Genomic DNA, 19,234 nt, shown 5'->3' on the forward strand with positions numbered 1-19,234 from the left:
AACACTCATTTCAGGCTGCACGGCGGGACACGCTTACAAAAAAAATACAAAATTAAAGTTAGGCACAACCACAGCAAAATAACAAACTCAACTAAAATTCCCTAAACTCTCTATTCGAACAGTGGATTTACAGAAATAAACTCTTAGCCTGTTTTTATTTTAGTTTTATCGTAGTTTCTCTGTGAAAACACTTTTTTTTACAAAGTAAACCAGATAACCTTTTAATTTAAAAAAAATATATATCTTTGTCCATATAAGCCTAAATATGTGGGAAAACAAAGTAAATCTAAAAGCTAGTTTGAAAGTTGAATCAAGTAAGACGTTGTAGTTCCTTTGTTGATCACACGAGGGCGCCAGTTCCACTTAAATTAGTTTCTGTGGTACAAAAAATGCCAAGTAACAAACCGTCATGTAAGGCTTGGAAAATTGCTTTCTTTTTGTTATTGGTGCAAAACATTCATTTCAGGCTGCACGGTGGGACATGCTTACAAAAAAATACAAATTTAAAGTTAGGCACAACCACAGCAAAATAACAAACTCAACTAAAATTCCCTAAACTCTCTATTCGAACGGTGGATTTACAGAAATAAACTCTTAGCCTGTTTTTATTTTAGTTTTATCGTAGTTTTCTCTGTGAAAACACTTTTTTTTAAAATGTAAACCAGATAACCTTTTAACTTATATATATATTTATATATGGGAAAACAAAGTAAATCTAAAAGCTAGTTTGAAAGTTGAATCAAGTAAGACGTTGTAGTTCCTTTGTTGATCACACGAGGGCGGCAGTTCCACTTAAATAAGTTTCTGTGGTACAAAAAATGCAAAGTAACAAACCGTCATGTAAGGCTTGGAAAATTGCTTTCTTTCTGTTATTGGTGCAAAACACTTTGTGTACAGCAGATAAAAGAAACAAGAATTTTGTTTAAAAAAACAGCTGAAAGTAAACATTAGATTGAGGTTGACATTTGCAAATTCATTGTTCACAACATGATAGGGTTGTTGAAATTTTAAGATGCCAAGATTACTGTATATTTGGAAACAAAAACTAGTTTAAAAGGGGAAACTTAATCTTGAAACCGAATGTCACAAATAGTCTTTGTTCTCAAACTTTGGGTTTACTTTTTCCATCCATCCATCCATCATTTTGAATAATTATGTGTTTCTCAGATCTCTATATAAACATTTGCCATTGGGTTCAGACATCTTTTTTTTTTTTCAGTTTTAACTTCTTTTTTGTCTTCCCCCAATATATAATTTATGACTCTTCTCGGCTTCATAATGTTGAACCCAAAATACAAAATAAATTAAATTTAAATTACACATACCCGTTATTCAAAAGATGTGCACGCAAAAATAAACCTTAAATCAACTTTTAACTTATAGTTTTCTGTGAAAATACTTTATAAAAGGAGATACAGTTTGAGACGTTGCAGTTCCTCTTTTATCCCCAGGGGGTGCCATAGTGCCTTTAGTGAGGTTACAACCACCGTGATAGCAAATTTAAAACAGCAAAGTAACAAACTGGCCAAAATGACTACAATCCTGCTTTTATTCAAGTTTTGATTTTAAATTCCTTCGTAAACATAGTTTATACAAAGATTAAGCAGATCGTGTCTCAATCTGGATTTATTTTGAATGCATAAAAATAAAGTTAAATCAATAACTGCGTTTGACAATGGCAGTTTTTCTTGTGACCACATGAGGCTATTGTATCTGAAGTTATATGGATAAGTCAAAGTTTTTGGAACTTCAATATTTCATATAAACTATACTATATCTCCCCAGTTTCCAAAACTATACATGCATGTTTTGCTCAAAATTCAGTAATTTGGATTTCGGCGGTATATTGGAATAAATTACACACTCCTCCATTGCAGAAGTAAAAGTTATTTGTGGTGATCAGTTAGTAGCTGTACCAACAGTAACCAGTTCTGTTTTGGTTTCATTTTCTTCAACATAACTTGTGGTCCATTCAACACAACTATGTTACAAATAGGACTGGACTCCCAAATGACCGACACATTCATGCAACAGTTCTTTATTTGAATAATAATAATAATAAAAAGTTGATTTACCTCTCAATCAAATAAAGTAAAACTACCTGCTTTCACAAGTCATCTCAAACAGATACAATCTGTGTATGATTTAATCTTATACAGCAAAGTGTTCTGTGAAGGCCTCAGAGGCATAATGAAGACCAAGGAACACAGCAGACAGGTTAGGGAGAGGACCGGTGAGGTTTAAAGCAGTTGGAACAACAACAAAAAACATCTCCCAAACCATGTTTAACTGAACAAATACTTCAACCTTTGTGAATGTAAAATACAAACTAAAGAAAAAAAGTTCATGAGGTTTAAGTACTTTTGAAAAGTAATACCACAGTTATTTATAAGAGATGATTAATATGCCATGTTCTTAATAAATAGGGTAAACAGGAACCTGCAACAAATGTTATTTATATGTATATTTTTCTGTTTAACTGTCATCTTTGGTATTTTTTTGTAGATTTACAATCTTAATAAAATAAGAGAAAAGACTGTGCAAATAAATTTATTTAAATATATAATTTAAGGTTTACACTTATTAGTATCAAAATCATGTCACATTGAAAAACTTAAAGCTCTTTTTCTTCTTTTTTTTTAAAGTGCAAATGTGGGAGATTTATTGTGTCAAAAACTACAAAAATATTTATATCTCAATTCCTTTAGTTGGTACAATTCCTTTAGTTGGTACAAAAAAAACAAATCAACTGCTTTCTCATTACATTTGTGCAAAAATAATTTCCTCTATCGGTTTGGTCTCAGCGGAGAACCTGATGGTTCACATTTGTAAACATAGGAAGGGGTTTAATGCTCCCTGTACAATAATGAATGTTTGTCAAGAAATGAATGTCCTGAGTCAGATATTTCTTCTTGTCGCATTGCTGCATGTCAGTCAACTTCCTCCTCATCGTGAAAGACCGCCTCCTGTCAGGGGGAGGGAGATCATTTTTAGGAAGGTTTAGAGCAAACGGCTGGTTATTTAAAGGAGAAAAGGATGTACTTACATATCCGCCTTGCTCCTGAGCCCATGCAGAATAATATTCCTGCAGATATTGAGCTCCGTGTTGAAGTAACCGGTTCTTGGGCAGCGCCGCCACAGAGGACAGACGACTCGTTATCTGATGAAGAAGAAAACACTCATGAGTGTCATAAGACCACTTGAACAGCAGCGTCCTCCTCCAAAACATTACAGCTATAATCTGCGTATTTCTTAGCTCTCATTCTCCTTTTGAACATGTTATATACAGATAGTAGAGTTAAGCTTTAGGTTTCTATTTCTCCAACATGAAACTGTTACTTCAAAGCACTGTAAACCCCGCCTGATATTATGTTATGAGTCTCCGGTAGTTTTAATGCAAAGCTGTGAAGCAAACAGATGTCCTCACCTCACAGGTGGCAGCGATCTGGGTCCTGTTGGCTGCCTGGGGTTCCAGGGAATCAGGGCTTACACTCCTGAAACCTATCCTCACAAGGAAAGTGTTGAGGAGCCTCCTGAAGAAGTTGTAGTCGTAGAAAAGCTCTGTCGCTATGTGGGCAAGATCAAACTGTGGGCGAAAACAAAAGAAATACACTCTGGTTAGCGTTGCAGAAACAAGAGTCCAGTTAATATTGGTTTCAGAGAAATACAAATAAAAAAAATATACACATTTTATTTAATCTAAAAACAAAATAGTGAATTATTCCTCCAGTTTCACCACAAGCTGTAAAAAAACAAACTTGTAAACGCTGGACCTGCCATATATTCACTCCAGCAGGAACCACCATGACACCTGGTTCTCACCCGCACATTTCAGCCTAACGTTACGCTCTCTGTCGCACGGTGACGCTGTAATTAGGCCGTTACGCTGACTTTTAATCAGCGCCACTACTCTCAGGCTGTCACCTGGTGCTTCATTTGAGGAGGGTTTCCCCCACTGACCTGCCCAGACTGTCGCATTTCTTCTGTCAGCAGTGCACAGACATTCCCGTCTCCTCCCTGCAGCTGCTAACCCGACCGATAAATGAGCTGCTGGACGTTTTTAAGTCTAACATGTAGAAAAACAGCCAGAGGAAAACACGCAGCCCTCTTTGTAGACCAGATAAACACAAACACGTTGTTTGGAGGACCTTTTTCAAGCAGACAGACACGGTGCTACGTGCTAAGCTAACAGTACAACTCGAGCTCAGTAAAGCTCCTGTACGTGCATCAGTGCAGGTGTAAACCTCGCCGACAACAGAAGCTAGCGCTAGCTGTCATTAACTTGACGGACAGCCCAATGACTGGGCTCTGTTGGTCTGAGCTGCAATAAATACTTAAACAAACTAGTGCGTGCAACCCCCCCCCCCCACTACAAAAAGAAAATCCTGGTGAGAACCCTGTAATATGAACGGCACACAGTTATTCACAGACGTCCTAAGTCCCGTTTGCCGTCATACCTTCTCGTTCAGTCGGTCTCCGTCCTCCCGCAGCAGCAAACCAATCACCTTCTCCAAATCATCTAAACAGAGGAAAGGATTGTCGTCATTGACAGCGGTGATAATTAACTTAATAGAAAAGAACAGACTACAGAGCCATAAGAGCTTTAGAGCGAGGCGGAAAGCTCACCGTCTAGCGGAACCGAATCCGGACGCGAATCCGGACCCGAATCCAGCTCCACTTCCGAATTTCGAACTGAAGTGAACTGAATTTCGTTGACGACCCTGATCACTTGGTCCGCCAACTCCCTCATCTCATCCTCAATCTCATCCTCATCTTTGACCGGGTCTGAAAGAAAGAAACACGACAAATTAAAGGGCAAGAATCCGGCTGACGTCAACGTATTCGGATCATGGTGTCGTGGAAAAACGCGTTTATAAAAAAGTCAGATTTATCAATTAATCCTGCCAGATGAGAGCTACGAGTCTCTGGACATGTCGGAGTGTTGCTCTTCTTCACAGGGAGGGAAACACCCACAGCAGGAACTAATTTCTGAACAGGTCGATTTATTCTGAGGACTTGTTGGTCTTTTCTGCTAAAAGGTGCAGAGAAAATTCAGCGTGAGATCCGAGAAAACACGACGTCTTTGGACACAAAGTCCATAAGCATGATAAAGACATTACTCATACATTCACAGTCGTACAGTTACGGAGAGCAAAGTTCAGCCTAGTGGTGACACAGCAGAAAGAAACTCCTTTTCCCCTAAAGGGGAAAACTCCCTCCTCAGATCAGGCGAGTCTGCTTTAGATCCCGAGCGTTCGGAAGAAAACTATCTAGCACGGTTCAAACCAGTTCATGGACATTCCTGTCAGGTGGGAAGAACGAGTTCTGAAAACAACAACGTGAAATCACGTAAGTTGATCTGGAGTAGTTTCCCTTTGCCTCTCGCTTCATTTTTCAGGTTTCAATTTCTCAAAAATTACATGTATTAGGTCTTAAATACGTCCAAATACTAGACATATCTAATTTAGATACAGAAAAGGATGTCTAAGAAGCCTTAAAATAAATTTGCGCTTTATTACAGCAGTAAAATCCCACATGGAAAATGTTGTCTGAAGTCAAACTTTAATTCAGCCACATTTATTCGGTAGGTGAAGGTTTAAAAAGATAATTGGATCATAATGATGACCCGTTTAACAAGCCCACAGCACCACAGGTCCTCTACCATACCTAACAACCACCTGAAACGTTTCCCAACCTTTTACTGCCCCGGTGTCGGTCCATCACATCAAATCTCAATAAAATATAGAAATGTTTGTGGTTGTAATGCTATAAAACTCTAACTGGTTCATTGGGTTTGAAAACATTTGCAAAGTACTGCTAAATTAAAAAAAATATATATGTTTAACAGAGCTGCCAAAAAAAAAAAAAAAAAAAATCAGCGGTTTAGTAAAAAGTATTTAGTTTAAGGTTTTTATTTCTGTGTTGAATAAATATACTCAGATTAAAAAAGGCTGCATGTTTAAAAACATTTAGGGTGCCAGTAATTGTGAAATAGGTTTCAACAAATAGTGTTTTTAACTTAAACCTGTTTTATCAGCCACCATTAGAATATTTACCATTCTGTTTATTATTATTATGTGTTTAAACCAAATTAGTGCCGTAGTCCAGAGATTAACACTAATTGTCATTTAGTTAGTCAATGTAAAACACTTTAAGGAGCTTTAATTTAGGTTCTTTTTTTATTTTATTGTTTTACTGAAAACTAGAATGTTAAATGCGTCACATCTCCTGCTTTTTATTTCATTTCTGAGAGCCGACGAACCCGTTTGGTTCTGGACTGAGCAGAAACATCCTCTTTCTGCCTTGGAACGGATGCCAGCCTCATTTCTAGACAAATCGTTTGTTCACCAAGCGGCTGGAATGTGATGCTTACGTTGAAGACATCGGAAGCCGGGATCGATGCGGTTCATAGCTGGCGTCGGTGTCGGTTCTGCATCATCTGTCTGAGGCCGGACACACCTGAGGATGGACTTCAGATGCCTCCTAATGGTCTTGTTTTTCCTCTTTTTCTTCCCTCCCTCCTCTTTTTCAGTCTTCTCTGGTGTCTGAGGTGGTTCTTGGTCCAAGCCTGGGCTTTGGTCCTTAATGACAGGGCCGTTCTCCTTCTCCGTCCTCGGCCTTCTCCTCTGAGGATAGGCCATCATCAGTCTGAACTCCACCGTGTCCTTCATGCTCTTTGAATCCAAGTTCAAATTGGAGTCCAGGTGCTTGGTACCGTTGCTGGTATCGTTCACCAGCTTTTCCACTTGTCCGTTCTCCATCGTGTTGTACTGCAAATACAGAGGAAAGGTTTAGCAAATATCAAAGTTGCATTTCTTTACCAAAATAAATATTAAATCAACCATTTCTAAATATCCGAGGATGCTTGCAGAGGTCCTGGGTATAATCTACGGCGAACAAATCCTCCTTCAGCTAAACGCTTATCGCCCGAGCTTCATTCATCAACTTGTGTTTAGGAAGCAAAAACAACAAATATTTTCTTTGCTTGCTAAAGAAATGATTCATGCCGGCTCAGAACCAAAGAATAATGATAATAATCAAAGGAAAGCAGCTAAAAAAAATTAACTACTGAACAGAATGATTACAGTTACGGCTGATACAATAAAAATAAAATAAAACCAAAAGGAGTTAATAATTTCTATAACGTCCAGTCGAGTTATCAATTCAGGATAACTTAATTAAAAGAATCATGACGACATGTAAGCAGCTAAACTCTTAAAATACTTGTAAAACCCAGTCAGACCTGGACCCAGTGATTATTTACCGATCTTCTTTCTAGTCAGATATTAAAAAAATTAAATAAAATCTCAATACTTAGAATGGTCAGACCTGGATTTAATTATTCTACTTCCATAGATGATCTTATTAAACCTTAAAAAAAGTTATCTATATCTGTCTAATTTAATTCAATACGTTAGAGAACAGCAAAAAACAACAACATTGGACTGCTGCACAATAAAGTCCAGTTTCAAATCGTTAATGTTTACTGTCATATCAATCATAAACAGGAGTTTGTAATATTTCATCTAAGGCATTATAAAATCCGTAAAAAACAAGAATTTGGTTTTTTTGTGTTTCAAAGAAGAATAAAAGTTTAATAAATTCTAAACTATGTTTTAAATAATCTCTACTTCCGTTTGAAATAAATACACTTGTCAGATTTTAATTTTTTAGATAATGTAAACAGCCTTACACAACCTAGTTTATGTTTGTTTTAGGCTTAATCTCAAACATTGAGCACTTTCTCAAACATCCGTCAAATTAAAAGAGAAATGTAAAAACTCAATAAATCAATGGGAGATCTATTATATCGGTGTAATAGCAGTTAAATTAGGAGGATTCTCCGCCATGTTTCCTGCTTGAGGGTTTTACGTTGAGGCATGTCCAGCTGTTTCCTCAAAGAGTGACGACACGAAAAAAAAATAAACACTGCTAACTAAACTCTTAACAGGGCAAAGTTAGGTTAAAAGTCGCTCCACTGTCAAATGTTTCGCATTTCGACGGAGAATAAATACGTTTAGTTAGTTCAACTGTCACATTACGGTCAAATTTCGCGAGTTTTTTTTTTTTTTTTTTTACTTTAAAGTAAACCGGAAACTTTTTTTAAATCGAGTTCTAAACGACTAAACCGGATAAAAGTTCAAAATATATATGTATATGTATCTATTAAAAAATAATAATAATAAAAATAAGACAACTTACGGTTCTGTCAGTGAAAGAAAAACGCCTTTTCTGATTCGTCTCAGAACCTTGGTCCGTGACCGTCCGTCTGACTTGGTGCGTCTTCCCCAACGCTTAATATACGTTGTACGTAAGACGTCATCACGATTGCGTCAAACCAGAGCCTTCAGCTACGACAGTGAGAGAAGAGGGAGCATATGAACATATGATGATGACTCATCATATTTGGCTGTATTAAAATAAACGAACAGTATAAAAAACTATTTTTTTAAAGTATTAAAACATAGTGGCAAATGTTTTAACATTTCACACTATTCGTTTTACCTTTTGAACTAATTCAAACGCTTGAAAGAAACTGAAAGTGTTTTTACACTATCGCTGATAGTGATAAAAAAAAATACAAGATACAACTGTTTCTTGTTTGTTTGTTATTTTTTTAGTTCATGGAAAAATAAAGTACATTCTCTATATGCGAGGATTTTAATAAGATATTTTTTTCATACTTTATTCACATCCAATGTGACATAAAGATTAAAAAAATACCATTAGTAACTAATCATGGGGTTCCCTAACTTTCAAAATTTCTCTAAATTCAGAATTTGAGGAGACGTCTTTGGTCTACAGCTCTCTGCAGATGTTCCTACATATTTTTTTGTTTGTTTATGCCTTAATTTTAATAATAATAATAATAAAAAAACAGCACTGTTTGTTTATGCCTTAATTTTATTTTATTTTTTTTTTAAAAACAGCACTCTGTACATCCAGCATTTTGATGTCCTGATGACTTTAAAGCTTGGATGGCACTTAATTATTTTTTTTAATGAGAGAAAGAGCAAAAGTGATCGTTCTTTGGTCACCCCCACTGAGACCCCCAATGTGTTTTTAGATTCCTTGGCCCAGTATCATAAGGGACTCTAACCAGTCTGTGTCGGTCAAACTGAGGGAGTTGCTAAATAAAGTTTTTTCCAGTTGAAGCTGCTTTCCCAGCAGCATTTTGGGACAGTTATCCATGCATTGGTTGCTCACCTGGATTACTATGAAGCACTTTATGTAGGAGCTGCAGCTGGTCTGTGAACCGACACCTTGAGCACATTTCCTCTTCCCTTCACTGGCTGCCCACTCCTTTCAGGATTTATTTTCTAAATGATTTTAAATACCCTTTGAGATGTTGGTTACAGGTTATTTTTAAATCAGCTGTTCTTTGTTGATTTTAATGTGTTTTAAGGAGTTTTGATCTTTAACCTGTGTAACTGTCCAGCACTCTGGCCCTGTGCTGGTTGTTTGAAGAGCTCTATAAATGAAGTTGGATTGGACTTCTTCTTGCAAATTTGTTGCCAATGCGTTTGAATCTTGAAAAATTAAAAACCCCTAGATCTTCAGCTTTCTTGAAGGACACCTGAAGTTAATTAGGTCAAAACTAATCCAATGCTTGTACAAGCACTAATTTTAGTGTTTGCCAGTTTATAGAAAGTATTAAAGGAATGTGAAAATCATTTTGAATAGCCTTACTAACTCGACACAGGATACGTTTAGTCTGATTTAATTTGAAATAAGTGGACTTGTTTTTACCCGTCTCCTAACCTCTTTCCTTGTTTAATCAGATAACTTTGATCCTTTGCAAACCATAGCTTTAGTTAAAGGATGCACATGTCAATAAAAATATTTTAAATACGCTAGGAAAGTTGGACTTTATATCTGGTTAATCAGGTTCTCTGTATTTTATGATGATAGGTGTGTACCAAACAAGACACAACACATTGGACCAACAAGCGTTTTAATAGAAAACATCTGTCAGAGGGGTGCAACACTTATTCAACTAGGTTTGGCAGTTTGTTTTATTTTTCCGGATAAGGTTCTTGTGCTTCATTGTACAGGGCATGCATGCCATTAAAGGAGGAAAAAAGATGAAGACTCTTACAACTTGATTCTGATGTCTTTGCACCTTTTTGGTTGATTCCGGATTACGTTAACAGGCTTTAACAGGCTGTTCGTGCAAAATAGTGGAAGTTCATGTAAATATTTAGGCTGCATAACATGGCTGACAGGAATTACATGGAAATACAGTGGCTAAAGGGTATTTCCTCCTAACATGCAATTAGGAAGTCAGTCTGAGGTATTTGTCTACCAGGAAATTAATTCTCTCTCTTAATTTTATACATTACATTTACTCAAACATTTTTCATTTTTCTCTCCAATAATGTTTTTTAAAATGTTTTTTTTTTTGTTTTTTAATCACCTATCACCCCGCCTGGGGCATAGGCAAGGGATCTCGAGGCATCTCTGTCCGGCGTTTTCCTCTCCAGTTGGTTCCATTTCATTTCCATAGGCTTGACATCTACATCTGTGCCATCTATGATACGCAGTTTTGCAATCCAGTCTATGCCTGATCGATCCTTGCGAAAGCCAGCGTGCTGGTCATGAAGTTGTGGGTCAGCGGGTTACTGTTCATACAACACTCTGTTGAAAACTTTGCCCAGAGCTGACAACAGTGTGATTTTCTTGTAGTTTGCAGTAGCTAAGGTCACCCTACTTTTGAAATTTTGATGAGGTAGCACTCTTTCCGATCCGCTGGCACTTGCTCCTCTTCCCAAATCTCTTCTTAGAGAGCGGGTAGGGCATTTCTGCTTTTCTTTTTTTTTTTTTTTTTTACATTTAGTCATCGTTTACCTTCCCACACTGCAACAGTTTCTGCTTTAGAGGCCTACATGCTAGCATTTTTTTAACATTGTAATTTTAAGTTCAATGGTGTAATTTACCACAACAGAAACAATACTTCTGTGAAGAGACGGGAGTCATAATTGTTTTCCAAAAATGAACTCGTGGTACTCTGGGGCCCTTTGACACAATAATTACAACCTCACACAACACTTAATAGCATCAAAGGTAAACCTAATGGTGAAATCATGAGATTCTCATATGCTGATGCTTCAAAAGAGGCTGAGTCACACAGTCATACCTTTTGGTTTTCTTTGTATCCAGACCTTTTTCTGTTTTTGTCTTCAAGAAAAGATGGACATTCAGTTTATTTTTGTTTTCACGTCACATTTCTCACCAAATCTTCCAGAGGATGATTAGTAGAATTATCACAGGTGGGTCTAATTATTGAGAGGAAACAGCTGAGAGAGCAGGGTTCTGCAGAAAAAACAGGGGATCTACAGGCTACTCTTCAAGGAGAGGCAGATCATTTCATCCTCCCTGCCCTGCAAGAACAAAATCTTCCAATGGGTCTGGTTGGGGAGTTTTGCAGCTTTGTCATCTGAGTATAATCTCTGTGGTAAACCTTCTTGTGTGGGGTCCAACAACTATTGTGTCACGCTCTGGCCAGAAAATGAAAGTGGATGTAATTACTTCACTTAAAATTGCTGTAGTGGCAGCGACCTATAAGCTCTTCCCAGGAGTTCTTCCCATGTTTAGGTTATTGTAACGTATGAAATAGTCTTGCCAGAAAGAACCTTGTTCCTGCAACCTCTCGTAAAAAATGTCCTTGTGTGTGTTAGCCGTAAAGAGGTAGATCCAAGCTGAGACATGCAAATAAGCAAACAAAACAGAACATAACCCAACAATTGAACCTTTCTATATAATAAACCAAAAGGTGAGACTCACTAACAGAACACAAAACTGATCATCTGACAATTACACTGAGGATAACGACATTTGCACATGAACATAAAACCACTATTCAAGTTTACAAGAAAATAACAATAAATGAAAATCAACACACAAAGATAGATAATCAAAGCTATAGTCAGTAATCCTGTTCAGAAATACTTTTTTGTTATACTGGGTGAACTGGTCCTTCCATCCTGACAGTAGTAAATACATTATATATTCAGATAAAGGAGGTTAAAAAAAAATCGATCTCTGTGAGAGCTGCAGGCCTGTAAAAACTCTGACCAATCCAGTCATTCGGTCCGAATGGAAAGAACCAATCAGATGCCTTTATGCGTAATCCTGGCCACGCCCCCTCTGTCCCTCAAGTTCCTGGTGTATTGCCTTATTTATTGGTTGTCCCACCTGCCAATCATTCTGACACGCTAACGTAACACCAATGTGTGTGAATGCTCCCAGTGTTGCCAACTTAGCAACTTTGTCACTATGTTAAGTGACTTTTCAGAGCCCTCCAGCTACTTTTTTTTTTATTCTCTTTCCTACTACCTGGAACACAAGTACTTGAACAAATGAGCAAATTACGTGATGATGTCATCTAGAGACTTTTAGGACAGCTAATAGCAACTTTCCTTGCTGAGGAGTTGGCAACAGTGCACATTCCTTGTTAGTTTCCGCTTGCTGGCTGGGCATGGACACTTCTATTGTTTATGTATCCAGTTAGCTTTGGTGTTAGCCGTTCACTGAAGCTCTGTTGCTCACATCGTCTAAATTGACAATGGCTGATGGTCACAAGAAGAAAACCGCTTACAAGTGTATGAGAAGAACACGACTACATCACAGTTATTCAAAAAGGGGCTTACGTTTCTTACCTGCATTTCTAAAGAAATTGGCAACCCTACCTTTGAAGGAATAAATAAGGTTAGAAGGACAAACTATCTTTAAAACAAAAGATAAAGAACTGTTTCTGGAAGGCCAAACGGTCAGGAGGATGGCGTAGATCAGGGGTGTCAAACTCATTTCTATGTGGGGCCACTTTGGCATCATGAAGTCATTAAAAGGGCCGGTTGCACATGTATAGACGATACTTTTCATTTCATAATTTCATTCCATTTCACATAAAGTACAAAAAATGCACAGTAACATAAAAGTAGCAACCTAGGCCCAGTATATAGTTTATCTGCAAACATTTTTTATATTGGGGTGAGTTACATTTACAAGAGACACAGTTGTAGCAACTTTAAAAGGATATATGCCTCTAGTTTAGGACATGATATGCATTTTTTTTTTTTGGCTCTTGAGGGCCGGATAATTTACCTTGACGGGCAGGATTCGGCTCGCGGGCCTTGAGTTTGACACCTGTGGCGTAGATGCAGTCGTGGCCTGCGAGGAATTTCAGGAGAGCGAGCGAACAAAATGCCAAATACAGAATTTATCGCTTGAGCAGGACTGGCAGAAAAATATGTAATATACTAAAGAGTAATTTAATAATAGAACCCTGCCTTTTGGCAACCATAGTCTATTCTAGCATGACTAAACCCAATATTAGCATTGTCGCTGTTACTGTAGCATTCTACTTTCATCATGTCACTCATCTTACAGATACTGGAATGTATTACAACACATATCTTGTATTATATCTTGACAGTTATCTGTTTGAAGCAAACATTAAAGCTAGAATACTGTCCAGCAGAGAGTAACATTGTACTATTTTTGCACTCGCACTGTAGCATGCTAATCGATGCTAGCACAGTCTCAGTGTTAGCATTGTTAGCAAACATTTCACAAATTAGTCTGTTCGGTGAGCTTGAGATCAATTTGATGTACTTTATTTGACAAAATATGGACTTTTTACTGTAATGACGATCTTTACATATATATTATACACACTATCTGTATAACTCAAATACATGTGTGGTTTAGTCAGTTCCTTCTTGTTGGAGAAACTAAAAACACAGAAATAAAGAACCGCGGGGACCCTTCTGAGCCACCTTCTGCATCTAGATGTCCAATAACTTTAGTTGCAAGTCAATGAGGAAACCATCAAATTTCCTTCAACATTCACTCAAACGTCAAATGAGGTCAGAAACAATAAGAAGCATCACAAGTTCTCAAAATAAACCTCAAGTAATCTAATTATAATCAGCAGCAGGAAAATGAAATATAAAAGCAGAACAAAAACACTGAAAACATGCCCAAACTTGAATGAAACCCAGGTATAAATTTCCAAAACTAGAATAATTTAACACTTTAAACAACAATAATGCAATTTGTTATGTTATTAACTGGAAAACAAACCAAAAAGAGGTAAGAAAATGTCATGCACAACCAACTCAGGTGAGACGTTTTAACACAGCCATGGAAAGACTGATAAGAAGTGTGTTTGTGTCATTCAGAACAGGCCTAACCTTTTCATAGTCATCTCTTAGAAATACGTGATTATCAACCACATAAAATCCATCACAAGTTTTTCTTTTACACATATTGTATATTTTTCTATAATGCCAAAAGGAAGCTCTCTGTGTTGGATATCTGACACCTGTGGCCATGGCAGAAGTCCTGTTTTCGTTACAATATGCCATGATGAAGAGCTGAATTTAGTTAAGAAATGATATAAATGTTACACAATCTACTGTTAGGAGGAAGACTGAAGAGTCTAATTTAGGAACATCCTCCTAAATCATTCAGTTGCTGATATTATAGGCTTGTAAAAGTTAAAAATCAACAGTTAGAAAGCTAGCATGTATAGGATTTAATCAAAATACTGACCCTGTCTTCAGACCACAGCTGCTCTGGAAAGGTAAAAACCACCAAAAGCCCAACTTCACAGCTGCTTAATTTCTTTTTAAACATACCGGTATTTACAGCATCCTTCACACTTATTGACTTCCCCATAAAGCCTTGTGAAAAGCCTGAAAAAAAAATTATCTTGTTTTCACAGCAGCTTATAAACTCCAAGCTTTCATTTGAGTACATTTATTCAGTGGTGGAAAAACAAATATCACAAATTATAAAATGTATGTATTGGAGGTTTCCTCTCCACTTAATGCAAGCTCAGGGTGACAGATTGCCATCAACACAATGCCAGCAACTGTCCCATGTTGCTACGCGCTGATCCAGGAGAGAATGCTGCAAGTCAATGACTCGATGCAATCTGTTGGGTTTCCTTAGATAGAAAACTTTTAACCAATTTTGTGTATGATTTGATAGAATTGACTTTGTAAAGTGCCTTCAGGTGACTTCAGGTGTTTGGAACTGGTTATGTACAAATAAACTGAATTAAATTTCTTGGACCCTCTTCAGAGTAGGAAAGAAAAGAGATCGTGTCATTCAAGTAAGGCAGACGAGTTTGTGCATTTTCGTAACACAGGAAATTAAATTACTTTAAAAATCAATTATTCATCCCAATTTGTACAAATCTACAATCTGAGCAATAACTCCAGAGTTTACATACTTTCTATGCACCAACTGGGTGTTGGAGAGGTGTTCCAGAAGAATAAAAACATTTTCTGTGTCTCTCCCCCCCCCCCCCATCACAAATGTAAACATGGTGTTTGCTAAATTTCACAGGGACTTTAACTGGATGTCCTTACTTCAGCTAAATTACATAAATATGGATCTTTTCAGCAACAAACTCCTCAGATGAGTAAGCTGTAAAACAAAGGATGATGTGGAAAAGCTCCTCATACTCATTGTTAATGTATGATGGCAAATTTATTTCACAATTTTCTACATCTTTATGCTCCAATAATTTGGAATATTATTGAAGAAAACTTGATCTCAGTTGATGCTGCTGCAATAAAATATACATCTTTAGGTTTTCTACCAAAGAGAGCCATTAAATGTGGAGGACAGTGTCTTTCATTTCCACACAAAGACATGGTTTTCAGCACGGCTAAAAATATTTGAACTTTTAAATGAGTAAAAAAAAAAAAAAAAGACCATTTTAACTTGGAAGCCAATTCATTAATTAAAAAGTAGTAGTCTTGACTTTCAAATTAGACATTTTTTTTTAAAATATGGAGATCAGAAATGGGTCTTGCCTAAGCGGCAATCTGGTTTTCTAAGTAAATTAAAGTATGCATGACTTCCACGATGCCTGCATAGAGCAACCTGGACACCGCTGTAGATTGAAAAGTGTTTCAATTCACAACAGCTAATTTCCCAGAAGACCTTGCAGAGCTGTCTGAGCGCCCTGAAATACAATAAAACCAAACGCAAACAAAGTCAACGGGCACAGAAGAAACATTGCACATCCAATACGCCTCAGTGCTAAATGCTGGACTATGATAAACATTAATGCAATGTAAACAACGAACAGAGAAATGCAATAAAAAAAGACGTAATCTATTCATATTTTATTAAATATGGCTCAGATCGGGGTTTTTTTTTTTGGGATAAATGCTGCAAACACAAACACACTTTGCTTGTGGTGAGGGAATACACATGAAAAAATGCTCTGAATCTGAAGCTTTACATTTGGATATGTTGAGTCATGCCTTCCCGCTACAACCACTCTACGGATTTCTTTGGAAACGCCTTTATGAGTCAGGCTGCGTTTTCATGTCCCGGTAAAAAAAACAAAAAAGTATCCGTTTGTTTCAGTTTTAAAGCACGGGTTAGTAGCGGAGCTTCTGTTTCTCGTAGGACGGGCATAAACCGACTTTCTGCTGTACACGTTTTCCTCTATGAGTCACAAACATGTTTTTGCAGCACTTCTCCCCTTCAAAGCAAGTGTGACTTGAGCAAGGAAACATCTCTAGAACCTAAAGCTGCATCCTTTAGGACAGGATTGGGACACGTTGGTCCTAAAGTTCCTGACTGCAGAATAAATCAATGCTGCCTTAATAACAAACTAGTGAATTTAGCTGACCCTCCCCAGGAATGTGTTATGTTAAAGCAGAACAGCTAATTTAATTAATAACAAAAAAAAGGTGTTAAAAAATAACAAATACTTTACATTTTAGGCAAAAGGGGCCCAGTTTTCCATTAGTGGTCCACAAATCCAAGCTCTTATTTTCAGTTCTTTCAACATCTACAGACATCCATGTTTAGATGTTTTGAAAAACTTTAACTTTTATTGCAGTAGCAGAATCTCCATGTAGCAAAATTGGAAAAATCCAACTTTTAATGGAAGTATATTTATTCAGGATGTATAAAAAAAACCTCCCAGAAATAAAAGAAATCACAACTGGCAGTTATTTCTACCCATAATTTTTACCCCACTTTTCTAAATTAACCAGAATATATTTGACCTTGTATTTAATAATCCCAGACTTCCTGTTTCTCTGGGATACAAATATCAGCTCGACCCATTTTTTTTTTTCCGCCACTCGTCAAAATGGGGAAGAGAAGAGAACATGCCACTTAAGTAAGTCAGAATAATGTGAATGTTTAAAGGTCAGAATATGGGTGTAAGAACATAGCTAATCTCCTAATTTGGTCCACATCTACAACCAGAGTGATTATGAAAAAAAAAAAGGATAGAACTGAGAAAAACAAGGCTTCTTCTCTCCATGGATTAGGGAGGAAAAATATTTTTCATAATGCCATTAGACACTAAAAGCAAAAAGCCTTTTTTGGTGTAGCATCACAAATGTTTGCTAAACCGGAACCTTAAAACAAAGGATGAACATGTAGAGAAACAATTTTGTGTCTATTGTCTATCTCTCCTAAATGCTCCTGGAACACACATGGTTAGAAATAGCAGAACAATCTACATAAGAAGTTCTGCTAACTAATTAAAAATGTTTTTTTTACTGGTTTTGTCAGCAGCATAATGATCCAAACTTATGGGCAAATCAACACAGAAATGGCTCCCTGGCAATAAAATCTGCTTTACTTCATAGCTGCAGACCTAAATGCTCAACTTTTCTATGGAAAAGAGGAAATATGGCAGAAAGAGGACGATTAAGCTGCAGCAATAAAAGATTAGTTCATGTTAAGGCTTTTCTCAACATTTTATCAGGGGTGCCGATAAGTGTGGAGGGTTTTTGGCGCAGAAGAGCTCAGTTTCTTCTCAGTTTGCTTAAAAAGAAATGTGCTTGTTTGAAAACCAGAAGTAAAATTTTAAATGTTCACTCATGCTCATGAACTCCATACCAGACGGACCCCTCGAAACAGGACAAATGACAAGGAAGAATCCTAAAAAAAATGAATCGTAGAATCGTTTTTTTTGTTTTCTGGAGGTTGTTTGTCAGGACACCTGAGGAAAGATTTGTTGAAATTATTTAATCCCTTTTCCAGTCAAACAGGCTTCCACATAGTTTCAAAGCCCATTCATAACGTGACTCCGGGGTTTAATCTGGAAGTTCCCAAGATTGCTTTTTTGACTCGTATTCGATTCCCAATGTGAAGTCCTACAGACCTCTTTTGTGTAAATCATATCAACAAACGTAAAGCCACATAACCTCCCCAGACAACACCTGTTTCCTGGTAAACCCTTGTCTGGGAGGACATGAAAGGAGCTGAGCAGCTGGTGACTCACAGACGGTGAACAGCAGCATGTGACCGACAGGTTTGTGACGACACACCCTGAAATAAACACAGGATTCATTAAAACACTGGCATATTTGGATTAGATATGACACCACAACAGTGTAATGTCTTTGGCACACAGGTTTTATGGGATATTCATACTGCTTTTGATCTCAATTTTGACAATTTTTGAGACTTAATATAGTTGTAAAATATGACCAAAACAACTCCAATACAAGACGAATTGCACTTGCAATTGTTAAAAGTCAATCAACCAGCACAACCAATAAATAGAATAAATAAATATAAATAAATAGTTGAGCATTAAAATCTCTGCTCCGGTGCTGCCTCTACAGCGGCAGTTCATTTTCTGGCTCATCTCTGCACCTGCAGAGGTGAGTCCAGCACAGGTTTGTTACTTCCCTCCCCGTTACTCTCTGCTCCAGGACTGTGCAGAGTCCAGAGTCCAGTGGGAGGGTGCATGAGCGCGTTTTATGGCTCAGACTGCAGTCTCCAGGTCCTCGTTGGTGCCGGATGAAGTGCGCCGTTGGGAGCTCAGGAAGGTGGCGAGCTCAGAGTCTCCTGCTGCCTGGTCCGCTGGCGTCTTCCCCTGATGGCCAGAGTAAAAATTAGGCTCAGGTTAGGTCAGATGGAGTCTTTCTCATATATATATATATATATATATATATATATATATATATATATATATATATATATATATATATATATATATATATATACTGCTTGAAAATATAAAGGGAACACTTAAACAGCACAATGTAACTCCAAGTCTACAAATCACACATCTTTGAAATCAAACTTTTCACTTAAGAAGCAACGCTGATTTACAATCAATTTCCACTGAGCCTCGTTTTGACTTGTTTTAGGGACATTATATTAAAGTTGTATCCGCCTGTAGTGAGTTTTGTGATTTTGCTGTCAGCACATTCGACTATGTAAAGAACAAAGT

General features: G+C 37.2%; 2 protein-coding genes across 6 annotated transcripts in view; both read right to left on the bottom strand.

Moving 5' to 3' along the window:
- Window positions 1-2,629: 2,629 nt before the first annotated feature.
- LOC105933971 (apoptosis facilitator Bcl-2-like protein 14) lies at window positions 2,630-11,836 on the bottom strand. The gene is made up of 8 exons (XM_021322176.2): window positions 11,138-11,836; window positions 8,203-8,351; window positions 6,374-6,770; window positions 4,627-4,785; window positions 4,458-4,519; window positions 3,428-3,586; window positions 3,047-3,160; window positions 2,630-2,966 (listed from the first exon to the last, which is right to left on the bottom strand). The coding sequence occupies exons 3-8, from the start codon at window positions 6,759-6,761 to the stop codon at window positions 2,931-2,933; spliced, it is 918 nt and encodes a 305-aa protein (XP_021177851.2). The 5' UTR covers window positions 6,762-6,770; window positions 8,203-8,351; window positions 11,138-11,836; the 3' UTR covers window positions 2,630-2,930.
- Window positions 11,837-15,802: 3,966 nt separating this feature from the next.
- dgki (diacylglycerol kinase, iota) overlaps window positions 15,803-19,234 on the bottom strand; it is a 106,030-nt gene continuing 102,598 nt past the window's right edge. For all 5 annotated transcript variants that reach the window (XM_036148835.1, XM_036148838.1, XM_036148837.1 and 2 more), the window contains one exon: window positions 15,803-18,874. In XM_036148835.1, coding sequence (XP_036004728.1) covers window positions 18,764-18,874 — 111 coding nt within the window. In that variant the 3' untranslated portion in view covers window positions 15,803-18,763. The remainder of the gene's footprint in view (window positions 18,875-19,234) is intronic.

Source organism: Fundulus heteroclitus, chromosome 17, assembly GCF_011125445.2.
Source record: "Fundulus heteroclitus isolate FHET01 chromosome 17, MU-UCD_Fhet_4.1, whole genome shotgun sequence".
NCBI classification, from domain to species: domain Eukaryota; kingdom Metazoa; phylum Chordata; class Actinopteri; order Cyprinodontiformes; family Fundulidae; genus Fundulus; species Fundulus heteroclitus.